The sequence below is a fragment of the Anopheles marshallii genome, chromosome 3 (assembly GCF_943734725.1).
Source record: "Anopheles marshallii chromosome 3, idAnoMarsDA_429_01, whole genome shotgun sequence".
Lineage (NCBI taxonomy): Eukaryota > Metazoa > Arthropoda > Insecta > Diptera > Culicidae > Anopheles > Anopheles marshallii.
In genome coordinates, this window is record NC_071327.1 from 74,401,633 (window position 1) to 74,423,505 (window position 21,873).

The following is a 21,873-nucleotide window of genomic DNA, read 5'->3' on the forward strand; positions in this document are numbered from 1 at the left end:
TGTAACTATCACAATCATTCTTTTAGATTTTGTCTTTAGCTTACAACCACTACCTTAAGTAAAATGTTGCTTTATGTTGCTGCTGGTGCTGTTGCGATAGCATCACCGGTAAACATCAGGGCATCTTCATAATTAACCATGGCAGTTTACCATACTTGCGATAGTGATAGTAATCGTACGCTAATTTCGTGAATATAAGTACAATGAGTGATGCGAAGATAATACTGAGCGTATTGTAGAATGCGGCGGTATTGTGCTCCGACGGTCGGCATATATCGTTGGGTGTAACCGTCATCACCGGAAGGTACTGTTTTCGGCCATCATCGTCGTTGATGAAGTAACAGGTAATGTTGCGGGAGTCCGCAACCAACGATTCGTGCTTGCGCAAAAATCGCTGGAATCGTATCGCGAAGCGACACCCGCATCGCCACGGATTGTTGGAAAGGTAGAGCTTCCCCACGGCCGGATTCCGCTCTATCGCATGCTCGACACTGTACACGCGTATCTGGGTGTTGAATAGCAAATTGTTAATTACGTTTGCATTTCAATGCTTGATGCGTTCCCTTACCCGATTCAGTCGGTTGCCGCGTATGCTAAGGATACGGAAATTATCCAACCATATCGTGTCCTCCAGGATGTCGATCGTGGTGATCCGATTTTCATCCAGGTAGATATCCTGCACGCTTTGGTAATGTTCGTTCGTTGTTAAACTGTCGACTGTTTGCAGCTTATTGCGTGCTATATGCAGTACGGTTGTATTCCCTGGCAGATACTGTGGTAGTTGATAGAATCCTCGATCGCTACAATTAACCATGATCATGGGATGGAAGGATAGTCCATTATCACTCAACCGCAGATAGGACACGTGACAGCTACAGTTCCAGATTTCTTCATGCAGACAACTTTCCCGGACGACGCGCTTGTACTCCATGGCGGTAAGGACAGGCCGCCCAGTGTACTTCCAATCTTTGCACACGAGTGTCGGTTTGTCCACGTATTGGCGTGATTGTTCCTTCAGCAACCATATCATGTCGTTGGTGCAGTTCCATAGATTACCTGGAGAAATCGTGAATTTCCAATGAGTTAATGATAAAGCGGATGTGAAATGATGAATTAGAATTCGGTTATTAAACTGCAGATCCTATATGGAATCCATCTTTACGCAGGACTGTTAACCTGCCAACTCACGAAAACTCACCCTGCAAATAGACCTCCACGTGTCCGCTCCGGAAGCGGTACGGTTGTATCTGTTCCAGCTCGTTCCCTCGCAGGTTGAGCACCTGTAATCGTTCCAGTTCGTAGAATGCGTTCACACCGGTATGGTTCAATCGGGTGCCGGTGATGTTGACCATCCGCAGATACGACAGGGCGGGAAAATCATGTACCAGTCGTTGTAGTACGCGTCCCGTTATCGCTAACCTTTCGATACGTGGCACTAATCGACTTAATATAAGCGGGTCGAACGTTTTCAGTGGCCAATCGCACAGTATCAGCCAACGCGTGAGATTAAATTTGCCTCCGGTCTGGAACCGTTTCATTTCAATTCCACGGAAGCACACCGTACGGTTCGGTGGTGTGAAGAAGCACGCGGGACGGTTGCTGTTGTGGTTGGACGGGTTGCCCGGAGGGGATACGGCTTGCTGTTGGGCCGATGCTGGCGGTCGGAAAGCACACTCTCCGATGGCAACATTCTCAACGACGAGATTCTGCAGACTGAGTGGGAGCTGGGCGCTAACTGGGGTCGTTAGAAGAATGCTGTAACGGTAGCGGGGAAAATGGAAATGTGCGAGTGAGTTTAAATTGGGACAGTAGGCAGTTTTGTTTATCAATGAATGTTAAGTGGGAATCGAATCGGCGCGGTGCCGAATGGTTGATATGTCGGCTAACAATCGCTAACAATCGCGCTCAATGAATACGAAGAGGGCTGCTGTTTGCGTAGGCAATAAAAATCAACTTTAGGCCGGAATTGGTGATGAATGTTGAACACACATGTCCAACAAGTGGCATAATAGTAAATAGACAGCTTTCCGAATTGGCAATCAGAACCGGTTGGAGAGTTTTTTTTAAATATATAAAAGAAAACTTAAGGTCGCCAAAATCAAGGAAGAAATAATTGTCTAATCAGACTAGCAAATGGTAATTATTGCCAATTCTGGCTTTCTTTGACTTTATTTACCCGCAGTTGAATAGTAAAGTCCTGCGTACGAAGAATGTGTTCGGATGGGATTTTGGACCGGTCCTGTCGTGTGAAGACCAGCGCCATTACCAATACACCGCCGGACCGCCCTCGACTGGTAGTAGAAATTATTAGAAAAAGTTGGCCATAATCGTTGTTAGTTCATTCTACTGCAAACATCGCTGCTGTGTAGAAAAGTTTGTCCGACTTCGCTAAATTGTTGAATCCTTAGAGGTGCCCTGAAATTGGGACTAAGTCGGAACATAATAAGATCGTATTTACTGGAAGTACATTCAAACTACTATTAACTTGCTATTTGCACTCTGCCTTTTTTATCAAGCAAAAGAGATCTTCTTGTTGCATGTAAGAGAATATTTGTTGAAAATGTTAATCTTTAACACATCTCTCGTATATTTTGTGTCTAAGTATTGGTAACTTTAAGCAGACTGCTTTAAAAAGTGAGTCTCATTTCAAGTTGGTTTAATGTACTTTTATTTTCTACCGTATGCTAATATTTCACCTTATTCACTCTTTTTTTCATTTATTTGTTTGGTCCACTTGCTTGTTAGGATGCCTGTTTTTGCATCTACTAATTACTTGGTATCGAAACCTATCAATCAAGGAATCAATCAATGGGAGAATAAAAAAGCGAAACAAAAAACAGCATTCGGGCACCTTTACTGCTTGCGCACACCGTGCCCGTTTAGATTGTTGCCGTTTGTTCTGCAAAACCCCGATCCCGTCCCCGATATTTATTTAAAGCCCTTGATTGCACCTTGTCGTTAATGCCGCCGCCGCCGGGGTCGTGTCTCGCCCGCGAAATTTACGGAATATCATCTTTTTTTTCCTGTTTTCATCAACATTTAGAATACTGCCCGAAACCATCAATGGGGAAGCCCAACTGGTGGAACAAATTTTAGCGTACACTTGTTTTGTGCTTCTCGTGCACAACAAGCGAATCGCAAAGTGCGAATCATGATCAGGAGAGGATTGCGCGGTGGATAAATAAAAAAAAAAATCTCACACCCAATTGTCCATTGGTAACACAATTTGGTGGGGTGACCACTTAAAAAGCTTTGCAGCTGTCCGATTGTTTTTCTTGCGTAACCGAAACGCGGTGCCCCGTTTTTGTTTGGTGTTCGAGGGAGATTCCCTTAACGATGCAAGTCAGATAACGAGCGTAGTACAAAGGCCGGAAAAGTGATTGTGGTGGATTATGTAAGGACAAACACGAAAAAAAACAGAACAGCAGAAGCATTACAAAAAAATTAATTCCGAGCAATTCTTTTCCGATGGATGGGTGACCTTTTCCCTGCTCAGGGCCAAAGGTCTGTTCAATGATTTTCCATTTTTCTCCCACGGGCAAAAATATTGTAATTTCCGTCAATAGCATGATCACCAATAAATGTTAAGGCAATTGGGAGGAACTTTATTGATTTCGGGTCGAAAATTCGACCGGTTTCGCAAACGAACGGGTGGGAGACGTCAGTTGCAGTTTTGCTGGATGATTCTGGATGGTCATACCATCATCATCAATTCGAGATTGAAAAAAACACTGTTCCAAGAATTGCCCAAGAATCAAAAAGTATTCAGAATCATTACTTCTGTTTGACCTTCGAAGGAACAAGGAATGTAAAAGGGGGAAGTTTTGAGCATTTTGACTTGAACCAGAACAGATAGTTCTGGAAATTCCCTACCTTTATGATATACGAAACAAACTTCCAGGCGTTATAATCCAGTTTAATGTTTTTAACTTCTTTTTTATAGGCAAAACATAACCCCTCAAGAGGTCTATAGGATAGTCAGTCTAGCGCGTGACATTGACATTCGGGAAAATTGGTCCGGATGAGATTTTAGACCGGTCCAGTCGTGTGAAGCCGGCGCCGCTATCAATACACCACCGGGCCGCCCAAAATTGTCTTGATCAGCTTAAATCATGTCTAAACGGAGGGTAAATGGGTCCCCTCATGGAGGGTAACTTCTCCAATTTAAGTTTAAGTTAAGTTGATTAGTCGGATCGATCGTAACCCTAGCATTGATGTTAGGGTTTTCCAAGTTTTACGGTCATTCTGGATTTCCCACACGGATATCTGGCGGAATCATTTTGATGCCATTCACAGAAAGCACTAACAAGTATTTTGGATTGGAACATTGTCTGAAGGTCTTTACCAAGTTTGGTTAAGAGTACGGTACGGCTCTTTCTTGCTAGAATACAGAATTCATTCATGAGCTCGTGAGAAATTCATAGTATCCCCGGTCCGAATCTATTCACCAATGCTTCACCTTCGTTATCACAACAATGTCCGTGAACGACTGGTATATCCTGTTCTCAGAACCAAAATGATGTGCTTTTGTCCTTGTAATATGCATTCATGATTGCATACTTTGTGTTTGAATACAACGAGATCAGCACGATACTGGTCTAAACAATGGGCAACCGCTTGCTAAATGCCAACTGTAATGTTATCCACGGCAAACTTAATACTTAATACCACTTTAAAGGGATGTGATGTGTGTCGTAAGCTTCTTCATTGTTTCACTATAACCTCGGAAGTTTTCCGTCATACATTTGTAGCTTTCTTTTACTTAGAATTATCCGTAGCTGGTAAAGGTGCCGGAGCTGTTATCAAAACACAAAAAGTTCATGTGCTGGAATATAGTGGAATAAATGATAGTCAATATTTTTTGTTTTATATTTGCATTTCCAAATATATTCTACTGTACGAAAAATTAGATAACTGTTCCGGTTTCTGCAATAGGTGTTGTGAACCTTTCTTCCCAACAAATACAGCATTGGCTGTAAGCATTAACATAACATCTGAAACATAGTTTCAGATTTATCTCACTGTAAAACCATTTTCGTTACATCAAGACTACACCGTTTCTGTTGTAAATATGCATGGCACGGTATGGCATATTTTACCCTTTGGGCTGAAAAAGGGAGCACAAGGAATCTGTAGAACGAAGCGTAAACGCTGCACACGATGTTCCAGCGGATGTGAACTAGACGCGTACGGACGCACGCCGGCACAGCTGGCGAAAAGGTAGCATAGTGCGGAAACTGTTGTATCGCTACGGCAAACTGTAAGCATATCAAGAAGCTTCGGATTACTTATCTCGAGATGATAGCAAACCTTCCCAGTAGAGGTGATTAACTTTTCCAACCGTGGAAGGGTGCCGGCATTGACGAATCAATAAGAAAAAAAGTATATGCGAATGGCACAAACCGGGACGAGGACGGAAATCTCGACTTTCCGGAAGGATGTGCCGTTGTAACTTCCCACAACAACTGCTAAACTTGTGCCCTTGCCTTGAGTCTTTGGGAGGTTTCGAATGTCAGGTACGGGCGGGAAATGCGAGTGAGTTGTAGGTTAAAAGCTGTGGGTTGCCAATAAACGTTTGGCATTAGTTCGGTGTGCAAAATTACAGCACCGAAATATGGTACCAGCGGCGTACATGGATATCACCGCACACATTGCCCCATTGTTGGCAAGGAATGAAAACTTTTGATCCTGCCCCACACCACAAGGGTGAGTGTAAGTCTCTGCGCAGGGAAAGGGTTCGCAGCCAAGGCTACGGGCAGCTCATTTGTTGTTTGTCATGTACACTGATGTATCTTTCGAATGTGATCTCGATAAGACGATATCGATACGGTAAAGGAATGCGTTTGCAAAGCTTTTAAATCGTGGGAGTTGTGTAAACCGAACCACGCTATCGAACAGCACCGGAACCGGAGCTTTGGGTGCCGCTTGAAATTCTACGCATCCGGAGCGTATTGTACAAAGGACGACCTTAAAGTATGTCATTAAATCAGAGTTCCGCAGACATGTGGGATGATATTAAATGTGTTACATCATAAAGAATTTTTAAAGAGTGTTGTATCCTGTGCGTAATTGCAAAATAAGCACGACCATCAAAAATTCATGAGTTTTTTTATTAGAATTATGATGTACTTCCCTCACTGCTATACTTCTTACGCCCTTTAGAAACACCCACCCAGATCCTGTCTCGTTAGCAAGATTCAATTAGCAAAGTAGTACGCAGACGAATGATAATTAGATAAAATAATACATACACAGTCAATCGCAAGAGTTGTTGGTTGTACAGCAATGTGATTGTATTCACAGACGGTTTGGGTAAACAGCTTGCGTGAGTGAGGTGTGATTTTGTTTGCTTCGAAATTAGTAAACTAAATCAGATCCTTAGTAGCCGGGTCAGTTTGATAGTGACCACACACATCTACATTCATAGAGAGTGGTTGTTTTATTTGTCCAGACATCGTAGGTGGAAGGGAACGAAAACAAGTTCGGTGTTATTCTGTGCGGGTTGATGATTTTTGGGTTCAGCTTTTTTAGTCGTCGTTCACCGTGGACGTAGCCTTCGAAAGCGTGGAAAAAGAAAGCGTCCCCCCGGTATGGGGGGAACTATGATGTTTAGTATAGAGCAATTAAAGACAGTTTTTTACCGGGTATCTTGGATGAAAATCATTCAATTAAATATTACTTCTCTTGCTGCATTTGTCATCGCGTATTCCCTATGCAGCAGATAATTGTGTTATGTATCACCGTGAACTGATCGCTTTACAGGACAACTCATTCATCGTTCATCGGTAGTGCTTAATGAAGCTTTCAAGAAGAATATTCCATCTGAGTCTTTGGTGAGTAACCGTTCAAAATCAGGAATCGAATGGATAAAAGATGAATAATCAGAGCAATGGCTCTTACCCTTGGAAGGTCCTAAGCGAAATGGTTATTTGGTTTGATGAGAGGGGAGGTGGGGGGAGGGGATAGGTCTAGTAGCTTCCTTGGAGGACATTAATCTTGGATGATTCATGAATCTTAGAGGATTAATTAATCTTGACGATCGATGACCGGGAGAATCTTGAATGATTCATGAATCTTTGGATTAGAGATTCAGATTCATTCACTCAGTTCAAAGATTTATTCCGATTCATGAGTCTGAATCGGATTCAGCCAACACTTATCGGTGCCAACACATTGAAACAGTAATACGGTGCCTAATGCACTTAGATTCAATTAGGATTTTCTTTTTCTCAATAAATCGACTAATAAGGTCAGAACAAGCTCAGAAGAAAGCAACCACAAAAGTGAGCGCATTATACGGTGGACACGTCAGAAAAAGGTTTTGAAAGACACCACCCAAACTCGTGACCTTTTTTGTTTCGTGTGAGATGGCTTGAGCTCTGGAGCAGATTGTGACCAAAAAAAGGGTCCGGCACGGTTCGGTAAGTAAATAAGTAATCTCTTTCTAATGTTTTGCCGGTATTGCTTGATTTCAGTTTAAACTTTTGCTACCGCACCCCACGTGGACGTTTGCATGCTGTATCAGTGTTCCAGGCCGTACCCGTTCCAAATACGGCGGTTCCACCATGGTTGGGAGGTAAAAGTACAAAGAAAAGATAATTCTAACTTTATCTTGCCTCCGGAAGGCTACCATTTGACGAGCGAATGTGATTCTTCTCCCGAACGCGTCACACTAACAGATTACATTTGTCGGGTATCAGACACATTAACACCTCCAAAAATATCCCTATCTCACTAACAGCTTCTTTAAACATGGATTAAGCCAAATGGTACAGTGCTTACGGGCGCCTCTTCTCGCACGAATGTAGTGATGCAGCATGTGTAATCGCTGGTGGTCCAGCAAATTGTTCCTTGCATCCAAATCGAGCAACAACAAGTCCATGACATAGATATGGACCGTGATGACACGGTAGAGAAATGTACAACACAGTACACAGAGGGATGCGTATACAGAAGAGTAATACCAATCTTCATTCGAAATGGATTTCGTTCGTCCTTCTGGGGTGTGTGTGTAACGTTTATTCGCTCGTGCATTACTTGCCACGTCCGGTTGAATTTAGTTCATGTGTAAGAATCATGTGTTGTCACACTTTTGTAAAGCTCAACCGGTTTTCATCTCCAGGGAGATGAACTTTGCAGAATGAGTAAGATAAGGCGCGATGGTACGAATTTATTTGGGATTAAAATTATACTTACAAAACAACCACCACTGCAAATATGACGACTCGCTCGCTGTTGGCGAAGTAACTGGCAATCCGAGTGTCCAATTCTGTGCTACACGCGAACCGAGCAGCAGATGATAAGCTGTCAGATGAGGTATGACGTCGAGCAACGGTTGCCATCGCGACCGAATGGATCGGTTAATTTGAACGGTGATGTGTTTTTTTTTTTTTTTTTTGGGGGGGATTTTCTAAAAAAAACTCCACTCTGTCTCCAAAACAGGACCGAAGCTGTTTAAAGAACCACTTCACACAAGCATTCGGTTTCGGATGTCTAATGGGAACGCACTGTTTTTAGCAGCGGTGGTAAGATCAGCTGATACATTATTTGCTTTTCGGAGCCTGTACTATTATTAGCACGTGTTTGTTGCCGTGGTTAGTGCCCAATTCTTCCAACATGTATAGATTCACACTCCCCCGAACACAAGTGTTCTGGAAGCTGGGTATTATTTTCAACACGTATCACGACTTCACAATATGGTAAATGCCTAACAAACAACACCATACCTTGAGCTCTGCCACAAATGCCTTAAAAATGCGCGCACACACACATACGCTCACGTACAGTGGAACGTAACGTTGATCCGGACGTGATCGGGATGTCCGTACGCCACGCGCTACGAACCGCGACTGATAAAATTTGCGCGTGATAAAACGTCGCGAACGTTGGTTTTGTTTTTATGTACATTTGCGTATGCGTACCGTTCGTGCCACCATCGGGTTTGCGCTCGTGTTTCATGGGTCTTTCTCTCTCTCTCGTTTGGCTCTGTATATTATTGAGAATGTATGGCTCCGCAGGGCTTAATATAAGGGTGAGAACCTAGTCGTCGAAAGGATGCTGCCTGTATCGTGGTCGAGTTGAGTTTTTGGGGAATATTTTGTGTGTTACAAATTGAAGCCAGCCAGGATGAGATCTCCATCGCGTTACCATGGGATTGCATTCGTTTCAAATATAAAAAAAGCTCATCGCTTTTTTTTTTTTAAGTTAAACTTCACGGTCGGGATTATCTGAAGGAATCGAAGCCAAATAAGAGATTAATTTCACTGCCCTTGCCCTTGCCAGATGTCCTTATTTGCATATGGGAAACATGTGTCTAGAGCACTTGAACATCAATGCGAGAAAACTGTTGGATGATGTTTAGGCGATTGATCCCATAATGGAGGCGCATTGTCTTTGACGACGGTGATACACTTGAACCGGACGGGTTGTGTTCAGGGAATTATCTCTTTTTTTAAATTGTTGTTTTTTTTATTTCTATTTATTAGTCGAGCCATTACTCTAATCGATGTCGTCAACAAGTTTTTTTTTTGTCCAAGCTCGTAACCGTTGTGACGGTCGTTTGTTAATAGGTGGTAATTGTTTTGGGTCTCATGTTGTGTGCTGTTGTGCCTGAGTAAAGAAGTTGTATTGGAAGAAAAGAGCGACTTTGAGTCAAGAACGACTAATGGTAGTCTCGCGATGTCATGTGGTTGTTTTATGGATTTGGATTCGATTTTGGCGAATTGGTGGAATTGCAATTGATGTCAGGTTGCATTTCTAACAAAAAATACCTGAAGGTTATTGAGCTATTTCACTGTTGTAAAATAAATGTAGCGTAAGAGACCGAAATGATTGACCAACCGACACATGAAATGATTATCATCACCTGGTTTAATCGAGCTGCGGGCTCATATTGCTTACTATATAAGTAAGCTAGTGAGTAAGTAAGTTACCAACAATATAGATAATGTTGTTTATTATGAAAATTTCGTTATCTGCTGCTGGCAGTTGTGTTACAATTTTTTCCAACTACGTGTACACACAAACGCTATTCAATTTTCACACGATCTATGCCACCGGATTTTGTGTTGCCGCCGGTGTTTTGCTATCAAAATGCCTGTCCGGTGGTGCATGTTTTATGTGAAGAAAGCAGGCGAAGGAGGTAGTGTCTCTTCCGTTGCAACCATCTGATATCAGTGCGACACTGCATGTATTATCTAATCTTACTTTACAGATCTCATCAAACTGCTTTCATTGTGCGTGTGTTACTTGTCCAGTAAGTTCTGCCTGCTAGCAAACCACTAAACGTACGAACAGAAGCAACGCCCGATGGTGCACGATCCTCGACGATAGCCACGTCCACGGCACTGGGCAGAGCAGGTAGGATTCGTGCAGGTGAGTGTCTGGACCATGGCGCTACGGGATTGAACACCACCCGAAATGGGTAATGCATTGGGCTGCATGCGTGTCTGTATGTCTGGAGAATCTACATCCGTGCAGATGCGATAATACGATAAGAGGAATGCCTTGAACAAACTGCGCAACAGCTACTTACTCAGCGACAGAGGACTGGAGGCTGCCACCTCGGTGAATACTAGCAGCAGTACTAATGTCACACCAACGAGTGCTACCAGTTGCGTTACTGTACGCATTATGTCGATGTGTTTTAAACTTTGTTCGCTTTATGTCACGGAACAATTCCGCAATACCTCCGTAGTCAAAAATGATCTTCAACAGACTGACGTCGTTCTGATGGCAGCCAAAATCATTTATATTGAGAATAGTTGTTTGTGATTTTTCACATTCGCTGATACCCGGACCCCAGCGGGCTGTGGGTGCTGGTAAAGATACTAAAGGTCGTCGGTTGTCGATGATAAGATCGAACGACAGTGCGCGGACCGTGTACGGAACCATCAACTGCCAATCAATACGGTGCGCTGCTACTACGGTTTACTGTAACTGCTCACCACTACCGGTGCTGTGTTTTTTTTGCTGCTGTGTGGGCCCGTCAGAACTTGCTTCCCTTTCCTATGGGGATGCAGCGGGGTGGGTGAGTAACGCAACGTACGAGGCAAGCTCATATCTTTAGACAATTTTTAGACTGTTTTTGTGTGTGTTTCCGTACAATTTTCGATGTGTTCTAATGGGTACATTCCATTGCGTTGTTTGTGCTTGGGCGATGTGTGTATTTTCATTCAAAAGAACCAATAATTGGTATGTTGTTTCTTGCATGAAATGGTTTCAAAAAGAATATCTTGGATGCTATTTTAGGGTTTTCCACGATCTCATGAGATAAATCTATCTGTATGAAGTGGTGGTTGAGCAACTAGGAGAAGCTTGAAGAATTCTTGCATTTAAAACATCTAATGGTTTTTAGGTTGTGTCTTTAATCCACGGTTGCTACTGATATCCAGCTGTTCGGATCAGATCAGCTCCCAAAGGATAAAGGACTACTTGGCTTATCAGAGGGTCTTATTACGTAACAATTTTATAAATCATAACAATTTATCGATGGTGAATTTTTGCTCCAAGCAAAAATTTTAAATTATTCCTTATGACATAATTGTTTATTATAGCTTATAATACATAATCTCGATCAGAAGGCATAAAGTTATTTTTATTAAAGATGTTACATTTTTTAAAACTTAGCGTATAGAGTTACTGATAAAATAATGAAAAAAACTCACTTATCACAACTTAATCTAATGGTGCATGTAATTTGATAATTTATGTGGTTTGCGGCTGTTTGTGTCGTTGGAGTGACTTAAGGAGACCTGATACTATTCTAGAACATCTATTGCATATGAACAACATAAACATAAACTATTTTTTATATAGCTGTTATGTCTACAGATGTTAAATAAAAATTAACTTTACACTTTAAAAATTGGCCGAATTATTAACTGATCGTTAAATGCACATAACATGATGTTTTGTGTGTTTCTGACTAATAATTTTATCCCTATCCAAAATAAGTAACATTATAAATGTCAATTTACGCAAACAGATCTCATCTAATCTTTTCCACTTTTATCAAAACTTTGATGCAAAATAAAATATAAATGATTGTTAAACATGCGCTAAACAATTGTTACAATTAATACCACAATCAGACGATGTTCATTTTAAGCACTTGCAATAATCGAGCGCAATAAATTAAGCAGAGTGAACTGTTATAGTTCAACATAGCGTAGTGAAAGTCACCATTGAGTAGCGATGTAATTGGAACGATCGCTAGAACCGATTTGGTGGCACCGGGCGCATTCGAAGCTTTGCTGTATGCCTTCAGAACAGCTTCGTGAATTTCGACCAGACTTTTAAAACCGCTTTGTCGTAAGCCTCGAAATATGAGACGAGTCGGTGACATTAGTTCCACGTTTTCAAACACGTACAGCTTCAGTAGGTACAGCAAACCCACACTAACCTGTGTAAGAGGAAGCCAATTTTCCAGGATTAACTCTAGTGCACATTCACGTGATGGTAATGGGATGCAATTTTGTTCTATTAGTTGAAACAGCGTTCGAACGATCGTGCGAAAAAGTTCCTTTTCGTGCTGTGCGATATCCGTGATCGAGGGGTAGGAATTTATATCGATCGAGATGATATTTCCGCTCACGGTTACGGGATCGTTTGCGGAACACGACATCTTTCCAGCGTTTATTACCATGCGATACAAATCAACTGTGTCGTTTAATAGTCGAATACAGGTAATAAGCGCGAATTTGGAGCTTTTTACCCGTTCGATAGGTTTTCCAACGGCAAAACCCAGTTCGTGATGTACGGTAAAACCATTCTCTAGACCTCCTCTCAACGGAGTATTGCTTAGTAACGGCTGAAACAGTTGACGTGTTAGGGTGAAGTAGTCTAACCGATCGAGCAGTGAGCGTAACCTTTCCGTTAGGTTCGCAGCAGCGTTAGCTGCTAGCTGGACCCGTTCGTTGAATGTACCTCTCGATTCTTTCTGATTAATGTTGGGTCCGGACACTTTAACACCGCGTACGATTCGCTCGCTGTTGCGTATTGGTGTAATACGATACCGGTTGAAAAACATCTCCATGATGGTTTGCTTAAATATGCTCAGTCTTTGGTCTTCGAGAGGATCGCTTGTACGATAGAATCGAATATTGCTTTCGATGACGTCTGTTTGCCATTGGACAAAGTGGGTGGTGCAATTACGCAGCTGCTCCAGAAAGCTTTCCGATACCGTCGTTTGATCAAATATTGCGTTCGAATTGTTATGCAGATTGGTGTAAATTTTCTCCAAATACTGATCGATCCCGTCCGGATCCCGGTAGTACTTGGCCACGATGTAAACTTCTGAATTACCCGGTTTAGAGGTACAAGGCTTAAACACGTGTAGCTCATCAAAGCAGTGATTTAGCAGGAACAGCAAACTAACACTCGAATGCTCGAATAGGGTGAACATTTTGAGTACAAAGTGCTGACCGGGGCTAAGTAAGCTGAGTGCCAGCACGGCTTCGGCTAGGTGAAGCTTAGCGACACGCTCCTCCTGCTCTTCTGGTACGTTCAAACAGTCAATCGATCCATCCGCTGTAACTAGATGTACCTGAAGCGGGATACGTATGGCAGTGAAAGTTTATTTATAGTTAGCAGATGATCGTGTAACGACGTGAAGCTTACCGATGGAAAGCGCTGCCGACGTCTTATGATAGTGTTACGATTTTCCCGAACCATTATATCACCCGTTCCGTCCGCTCCAAAACACCACGAGTCAAGCGTGTGCAGTATGAACCGATCGTCTGGGATCATGTTACCCGGACAGTTTCCTTCGTAGTAAGGATTTAGCGTGCAAGCAAACCAATTCCATTGCGTACGGGGTGCACAGTGCAGTCGTATGTAGTGATTCAACCCAGTAACGAAAGCTCCCGGTGCTTCGCATAAGTGCACACTGTACAATTCTCGCAGTTCCGTGTTGATCAGATCGTATGCGGAGACACATTCGTACAGTTTGGCAAAGGCTTGCGTTACAAACTCCGCCTTGATTCGGTAGCGCAGTTCGTTTAAAATCGGCAACAGAGAAGATCGTTTCCGGGTGTGCTGATGCCAGTCGCTTATTTCAAAATCGTTTAGCCGATTTTTTACTTCATTCAGACGCCGCTTCTGATCCTGCAGAGCATCCACATCATACGGTGGACTTTGATAGAGGGTTTCTAGCGGTGGAAGTGGAGTTTTTGGTGGCAATGGTTGAAATTCGAACTTTTTCTCAAACTGTACGCTTGCCTCGTGGATTATTTTCTCACGCAGCAGTAGATCCACTTCAGAATCGACATTCTGGGTCGTCCGGAATTCCATGCTCGCGAACAAAAACTGTACGTATTATTTTGTTTTGAATTACAACGAGAACTGTCACTGCACCAATGAAAACAAATGTGTACAGTGCTGTACAAACAAGTTGCAGGGAACAGGGAAACTGAATTGTAGATTACAAAATGAATTTCATAATCATAATCATATGGTACTGTTTCATTATATTATTGTATTATTTGTAGAGTTTGTTCTTGAAAAATTGTAAGGAAAATATACGCCTATCAAATTGTTTTGAATGGATTGAAGATAAGCAACATTCTAAACCATGCGATCTAAACGATTGCACGACTGATGTCAAAATGCGTGCGTAAATACAGAGGTGTCGGACTCATTTTTACACAAGCCCTTTACACATTTTTTTGTTTATTGGTTTTAGGCTTTGAATTTACGTAGAATTAGCAATTTTTCACACTTTATAACACTAAGGGGGGCTTTCAAAGCAAAATTTCATTTATTGTTTAGGTTATTTCATTCTTAGATGATTTACCAGCCTAATGTTATCGAGCATTTATTGTATGCGACACCACTGCCATGGTGCGTTTGTTGGTAGTTGAGAGCGTATTTTGAGAAGGGTGTCGTAATGAACCGTCATCGTGCGTAGGGCCCCGAAAAGAAGCATCGCAAGTTGGATCCAGCTCCAGCGTACTAGTTTTTTGTGTGGCCTTTTTAATTTTCTGATCAGAGGTCGTCCTCGAGAATAATTATCCAACATTGGATAGCGGATAAACAGGACGTCTTGGATCATGTGGACACCGCGATTGTCCCCGTGTAATAAACGCGTGTGTTTGAGCATAGGCTAATGAGTGAAAATTGATTGGGAGCCAGGAGTAGACATTACCCCCCTCCCTCACTGTCTGCTAGTTTATCATCCAGAGTGTATGTACAGTGTCAGAAGAAAGAAGTGTTTCCGAAAACTTTTATACGGATCCTAATCTGTACGGTATCAAAGTGAACCGAAATGGAGACCTCAGCAAATGTAGATGATTCTACAGAGCGGCAGAAGTCGAACGAACCATGTGAAGGGGCGGGAGAGGAAACACAAACAAAAAGCCTCGAAGAAACCAGCCAAACGTCAAACACCCAGTCCGTGGTGGATAAGGACGACAAACCGCAAAAACAATGCGAGGATGAACCGAAGGAATCTACCAACGGCAAACCGTCTTCGGGGCACGCAACAGCATCTTCATCTTCCAAAGCATCTTCGGCCCCGCCGAAAAGCAGATCGTTCGAAAAAGTACCGATCTTCGTGGTGGAAGATCATCACGAAGTGCTCACGTTCCTTTACCGTTGCCTCGGCTCGAAGCATCTACCGCTGCATGGAAACCGGATTGTGCACTTTGACTCCCATCCGGACATGTGCATCCCGAAGCATATGCCCGCAAACTACGTTTTCAACAAGGACGATTTGTTGGATAGTATCAGCATCGAGAACTGGCTCATGCCAACCGTTTTCGCCGGACACGTGGAACGCATCGTTTGGATCAAACCGCCATGGTCGGAGCAGATCCCGAAGGGCAAGTTTGAATTCCATGTTGGCGAGTTTGAGGGTTCGATACGGACGGACTCAACGCTAGAGTACTTCGTGTCGGAGGGTTGCTACCAACCGGAAGACAAGCTTGAGAACCGAAAGCGACTTCGGCTGGAAGTGTGCTCGGTCGAAGAGTATTCAGTGTCCGAGGACACGGATTTAGCAAAGGGCTACATTCTCGATATCGATTTAGATTACTTCAGCACACACAATCCCTTCCTGAAGATTTACGATCGGGTGCAGCTGTACGAGAAGCTGAAGGATATATTCGTTTCGCCCGAACTGGCCGACGACGCGGAGAATGATCTCGAGAAGCTGCAGCGTGTGGCGCGCGATCGTGAGGAGAAGCTTGAATTTCTCGAATCTATCTTCCTGTACCTGGAGGAGGTGGGCAATCTGAAGCATTTTCTAATGGACTATCAGCAGGATATCAGCGAAGAGTATACTGGACTGCTGCAGAAGGTGACCACACTGGTGCGGACGTTGAAGCGCGAGTACAAGGAAGAGGAGATCGACTGGTCGATGATTTATGATGCGGGCTGCACGTGTGACGTGACCGATCTGCCGCACCATGAATCTAGCCAGGAAGAGATTGAAACGATGGTCGGTCAGCTAGAACGCTTCCTGGAGAAGCTGCCGTGTCCACCGGTCGTAATAACGGTGTCGCGATCCAGCGAGGATGACTACACACCGGCCACGCAGGTAGAAATGATACAGGAGATGGTGCTGGCAGCGCTTACAAAGTGCCTGCGAGCGGAACTAGATACCCCGATACTTCACTATAAGGATCAGAAATTTACACTGTAAGGACAATAAACCAACACACACCAATGCCCCTTTCCTTCTTTAAGTTAACAACGAAGCTGTGGCGTGTTTAGATTTTCTTTTGCTACTTACGATGACAAAAATTTTGCGACACAAGGTCGTGTGATAATATGCACGGGGAATGAATAATGTAAAGATTAACAACTTACGACGAATGTTGAGTATGAATCGCTTCATTTTAGAGTTCGCTAAATATTCGACCATGTATAGGAATAGAAGTAATAAAAACAATCACGAAGCCGCCTTCCGTGCATCGGGCGGAGACCATCTTCCGACCTTCCACCGGCTATTCGATCCTCAGGCAATGTTATCGCCCAAATCACATTGATTGAAGTGCTTCGAAATTATACTAATCAATAGATTGAGCGGCAGCACTTTCGCTTCATCCTCTTGTTTCAGTTCGTTGCGCAATGCGATGCATGTTTTTGCAATGTCTCGCAGCACGCTATGAATGTACGGTTCCAGGGGTTTAATCAAGCAGGCGAGTATCGCGTAAATCCACTGCGGTATCCAATCCTTGCGGTAGCCTTCACCACGATGCAGTTCCTTGCTGATAGTGGACGGTGTCATCGTTGTAGTTGTATCGCACAGTTCCGGGTCGGACGGTTCGTCCAGCTGCTGTGAAGCGATCGACGAACCCTGATCCGAGTCCTGCAACCATTCGTGCAGATACTCGAGCAAAATCTCTAGATTTCGTTGCGGGATGCTAAGCAAAATGCTCACGTACGGCAGGTTGTTGGCACAGTATTCGTGCAGATGTTTCCGATCGTCAAAGTTGAGGTATACGTGCGTTCGCTGGAGGTTTTCCTGGTACTGTGCACTGCTGCGGTACGATGTGATGGTGTCACGAAGTTCGGAGAACTTTTGATTCTGCATCGTTTCCCATTCCCGCGTCGGTATCAGTGCACGGTGTGCTATGTTTTTAACCTCGTCCTAAAACGGGAAGACGCAATTTTTGGAAGCAAATTTTCGTTGCGCAATTTTCGACGTTTCGTGCGTGCTATGCTTACCGTTGGAAGGGCAGCCAGTCCGGAAAGGGTTTTCTGCTCAATGAAGGATTGTGGCTTTTCCGCAACAACTACCACCGGACACTTACCCCGTTCGTACATCACCTTCTGTAAATACTGTTCGCCGGTTTCCGGCGTTATTTCTGGATCGAAAGATGCATCCGGTGGATCAACTGCCAGTGCAGGTTTTTGTATCATATCCACTTCCATTGCGGGGGTTTTCTTTTGCTCAGTTTGCTTTTATGTCTTCGGAAGCTGCATGTGGATGCACGTTGTATAATTTTTAGCTTTATTGCATATCTTCAAGGGACAGGGAAGCAGAAAAAACTCGAGTTTGCGTCGATGTAAGCAAACAAAACGCAGGGATTTGCTAAAATCGAAGAATGCTAGTTTGTTTTCAACCGATCTTCTTCTTGAGCAGCGCGAACTGACATTTGTGTACTGTTTATGATATACGCTTGAAAAGTTTGTAACGGAGTGCTTTGCAGAAGTTTGTCTCAACACAGTTCAGGCAATTCGGTGGTGTTTATCGTTCGTTTTGGGATATTTCTTTTGCCTAGTGGTCATGCGACGTGGTACGGGTGCAAACATACCCAAATGTCCTGGCGAATCGTTGAAATCATTAGCCTTGCTGCTATACAAACGGTCATTGTGAATATTCTACTGCTGAGTCAATTTTCCTTCCGGCCTGCTTTGCACTGGATGTTGCTTGGAATTTCTTTCGTAACCGCCCTGCTATTGCTGACTCGTAGTAAAAGTGCCCGTTGCGTGTCAATGCTCTTAGTTCCACAGTTTCTAAGCAAACGAGGCCGCGCAGCACTTATCGGATACATTTTTTTACTCACTGTTACGGGACCAACTGCAAACACGATGCACAATGTAGAAGTACTGGGGGGAACGTTAAGCTGTACCCAGCAGCAGCTAAAGATGGCCATCCGGGATACGATTGGTGCACTGAAGGTTCCCTTCCAGGCGATGAAACAGATCATCGATGAACTGTTGAAAACTGTCGAACAATCCTTTATGAAAGTGCAAAGAACAATGATGGAAATGTTAAAGTTGGTCAAAAGAATACGTAAGTGAGGATTTAGTTTATCGGGGTAAAAGCAAATTTACTTATTATTTTATGTTTTTACAGTTCACGCCATTAAGAGCGCCTACGACTGGCTGCGGGACATAGTATCCGTTTGCAATGACAAGCTGGGAACACCTTCCGAACGCTGCCTTCATGCTTTGGATCAAACGATCGAAAGTTGTAAAGAGGAAATGGGTAACATGGACTTTCTGTGCGAAGTGACACAAGTGGGCAAAACAGTCTGCTACGGTGCAAAAATGGTAGACTATTTTTGTGAGCTTGTTGATTTTATAAGCGACGCTGTTATCGAGGAAATTGAGCAGGGTAAGTGAGACATTCGTTTTCCGTTTCCCCCATTACACGGCACATATCACTGTTGAATTTGTTAATCACCCTACGGAAGGCATTCAAAACCTGATGCGTAATTTGGAGGAACTCTTTCGCGTGAAAGTTGAATTTGATCATTCATTTGACTTTGCCACCAATGCTTCGAAAACGTTTGCTGAAGTAGGTGCAGAAATAAGGCAAGAAATTGTGGACCGAACTTTACCATTAAGGAGAACTTTTAACGTTCTGGAGATGGTTACTAGTGGCTTTTTTGTGTGCATAGTCTTAAGGTTAGTCTTGTAGTCGATCCAATGATCGGATTTGGGCACATATTTCTTATCTTCTCGACAGAGCTATTCGTTACAGGAAGCGGTACTTGAAAAAAGATAGTTATGATAATAACTTTCTAACCGAAGATTTTTATGCCATCGAAAACCGAAGATTGGAATTAAACATAGAAACTCTTTTTCCATTGACACGCAAAGAGAGTCATCGTTATGTGACTTTAACCTCGGTTCATCTGACTTGGAAGGAACGCTTTCGTATAGCAAAATCGGTTACCTTTTTAGTGATCTCTACTGTTCAAATTTGTGGCCAATTAGCGGCGGATTACGCACTCTACTGGCTGTTAACGTTGATCAAACATTTTATGCACGAAGGATCCATTAATATGAAGGGACCCACTGTCAGTGCCGTAACTCCTCCGGTAGTAGGCGTCAGTGGTGATGGCATACTCGCGGATACGTTGCGTGATATCGTACGTTCGTTCGAACCGATCATAAACGGAACGGCGATAGATCCTTCCCAGTGTATTCCCGATGCATCTCAGCCACGATTTGCACGCTACGGTCAGATCGGAACATTACTGATGCTTTGTTGGTGCTTTGCGTTTATTGAACCGTACAGATTGCGCGTTAGACAACTCGTAATGCGACGATACTATCCCGCCAGGGCTCGTGCCCGTGCGATCTGGCTTTACAGTGACATTCTGTTGAAGCGAGAGAACTTATTAAAGGTTCTAAGAACGCACATCATTGGAACCAGGGATCGTAACCAACAGGAAAGAGTGCATTGGTTGGATGTGGTACGGGCGAAGACTAATCGTTATTGGATCTGCCGAACGGTGTTGGGCCAGGGAGGAACTGTACGATGTATATTATGTGGTGATGTATTGAAAGAGTTTTCAGATCCACTCGTAAGGTGTTCGAGACCAGAATGTCCCGGAATTTACTGTCAGGATTGTTTGCTTGAAACTGGGAACAATTGTTCACTCTGCTTGGATATTCTGATGTCGGAAGCAAGAGAGTTGGATGAAATATATCTGGAATAGTACCATTTTTAGCGCTAATCAACACTTTAGCCTTTATTAGACTTTATTTTATAATTTTTTGAATTCATTTTTTGAGTGAGAGTTGGACCAGATGGTTTGATCTCTTCGTCCGCTCTGGAGGCTGAAGAAATATTTCCGAACCAGACACATTTGAGCAGCAAGCAATCATCCAGAAGGACTGAAGGTTCTCGTGTAAAATGTCTTTTCGGCTAGATTGGGATATCGTTTTACCGAAGATCGCCAACACTCCTAATCGCGCTTGCATATGATGCACAGAATTTTTTAAGTATCTAAGGATGGTATTCACTTGAAATCCCTATATTGCCTACAAGTTATCTCTTAGGTTTGACGCCAAAACTATCGAATGAACCTTACATGTCCATCATTCATCCGAATATAGGCAATGAACTGATGTTTTACCGGCACCTGTATTTAACCCGGCACACGAAGCTAATCCGAATGTGCTGTTCAGTGCGATGAAGCTCATTGCGTATTCCGTAGCCGGTGAAGGTCCTGCAAACCCCCAAACCCACCCGCCATGCCAAACCACCTGTATGCGCACCGTGTCAACGTACGTGTAGCGTACAAACGGCCCCAGCCGACGTACTGACGTCATCAGGAACGTTTCGTTTTAGCAGCAGCAGCAGCAGCAGCTTCCAGACGATTTTGCGTGAGAGGGATGCGATGTACCGGTCCCAGGCAGCAAACGGTAAAGTTTTCCACTTTCATCTCTCACTGAAGCGAATGAATGAAAATGAATCCCCTTCCAGTTGGTGCGCCATGGCAGGGCAGTGGAAAAGCGAACGAAAATTTTCCGAGTAGCACCGTTCCAGCGCCAGACGACAACCGACGCCGACGTGTATACGACCAGCGAGAACCGGTAATCGTACCGAGAGAGATGCCGACCTACTCTACTGCGCCGCATCCTGCTCTGCCAAGGATAACAGGCTCTTTGTTATCTCGTGACATCGAGCAGTCGGGTGCGCTTTTGTGAATATACGGTTGGGTACGGTTGTGAATAACCGAGCCACCGCGTTGGGTTTTTTCGCGGCACCTAAATTGTTGCAGACCCAGCGCCACGGTGTAATTCGTTTAGGTTTTCATCCGCTACGCTGTGGCCGGGCTTTGCTGGCGGGCGTTCGTGCTGTGTGTTGTGTCTGTTGTGTGCCATCGGGTGGGTGGAGCAGACGGGAAGTCCAATTGTTTTGGAGGCTACCCCCCCGGACGGTGCGAGTGTGCGTGTGAAGAACTCCATCACTCCGCAAGCGGGAGCCGCCATTAGCCGATTTAACCGCGGCTGTTGTGATATTTGTCCGCCAGTGTGGCTCATTTTGCCATCCGCTAGAAAACTCCGGAACACCGGCACTGAGTTTCATGCCTTTGCTGGTGGACCAAACGAACCAACAGCATCCGCATCTCCGAGCACGAACGACGACACTCGTACCGATCCGTAGCGAGTTCCGAGTTCCTTTTC

General features: G+C 43.8%; 6 protein-coding genes across 6 annotated transcripts; 2 read left to right on the forward strand and 4 right to left on the reverse strand.

Annotated features, from left to right (window-relative positions):
• Positions 1–115: 115 nt before the first annotated feature.
• On the reverse strand, positions 116–8,958 carry LOC128713150 (protein singed wings 2). Its single transcript, XM_053808011.1, is given in 5 exon segments — positions 116–505; positions 569–1,056; positions 1,199–1,781; positions 1,783–1,892; positions 8,922–8,958. Coding segments are annotated over 5 exon segments (1,608 nt in total).
• Positions 8,959–10,280: 1,322 nt separating this feature from the next.
• On the reverse strand, positions 10,281–10,631 carry LOC128715082 (uncharacterized). The gene is made up of 2 exons (XM_053809965.1): positions 10,535–10,631; positions 10,281–10,465 (listed from the first exon to the last, which is right to left on the reverse strand). The coding sequence occupies exons 1-2, from the start codon at positions 10,629–10,631 to the stop codon at positions 10,281–10,283; spliced, it is 282 nt and encodes a 93-aa protein (XP_053665940.1).
• Positions 10,632–12,088: 1,457 nt separating this feature from the next.
• On the reverse strand, positions 12,089–14,292 carry LOC128713887 (cap-specific mRNA (nucleoside-2'-O-)-methyltransferase 2). The gene is made up of 2 exons (XM_053808759.1): positions 13,621–14,292; positions 12,089–13,546 (listed from the first exon to the last, which is right to left on the reverse strand). Exons 1-2 carry the CDS (start codon positions 14,290–14,292, stop codon positions 12,089–12,091), a joined length of 2,130 nt encoding a protein of 709 aa, XP_053664734.1.
• Positions 14,293–15,265: 973 nt separating this feature from the next.
• Positions 15,266–16,656, forward strand: LOC128714150 (UPF0489 protein C5orf22 homolog). Its single transcript, XM_053809025.1, has one exon. The coding sequence runs from the start codon at positions 15,266–15,268 to the stop codon at positions 16,640–16,642; it is 1,377 nt and encodes a 458-aa protein (XP_053665000.1). The 3' UTR covers positions 16,643–16,656.
• Positions 16,657–16,957: 301 nt separating this feature from the next.
• On the reverse strand, positions 16,958–17,877 carry LOC128714485 (protein Gemin2). Its single transcript, XM_053809359.1, has 2 exons — positions 17,671–17,877; positions 16,958–17,593 (listed from the first exon to the last, which is right to left on the reverse strand). The coding sequence occupies exons 1-2, from the start codon at positions 17,875–17,877 to the stop codon at positions 16,958–16,960; spliced, it is 843 nt and encodes a 280-aa protein (XP_053665334.1).
• A 387-nt stretch (positions 17,878–18,264) lies between these two features.
• LOC128713442 (DC-STAMP domain-containing protein 2-like) lies at positions 18,265–20,399 on the forward strand. The gene is made up of 4 exons (XM_053808302.1): positions 18,265–18,742; positions 18,806–19,066; positions 19,146–19,359; positions 19,421–20,399. The coding sequence occupies exons 1-4, from the start codon at positions 18,265–18,267 to the stop codon at positions 20,397–20,399; spliced, it is 1,932 nt and encodes a 643-aa protein (XP_053664277.1).
• The last annotated feature ends 1,474 nt before the right edge of the window (positions 20,400–21,873 follow it).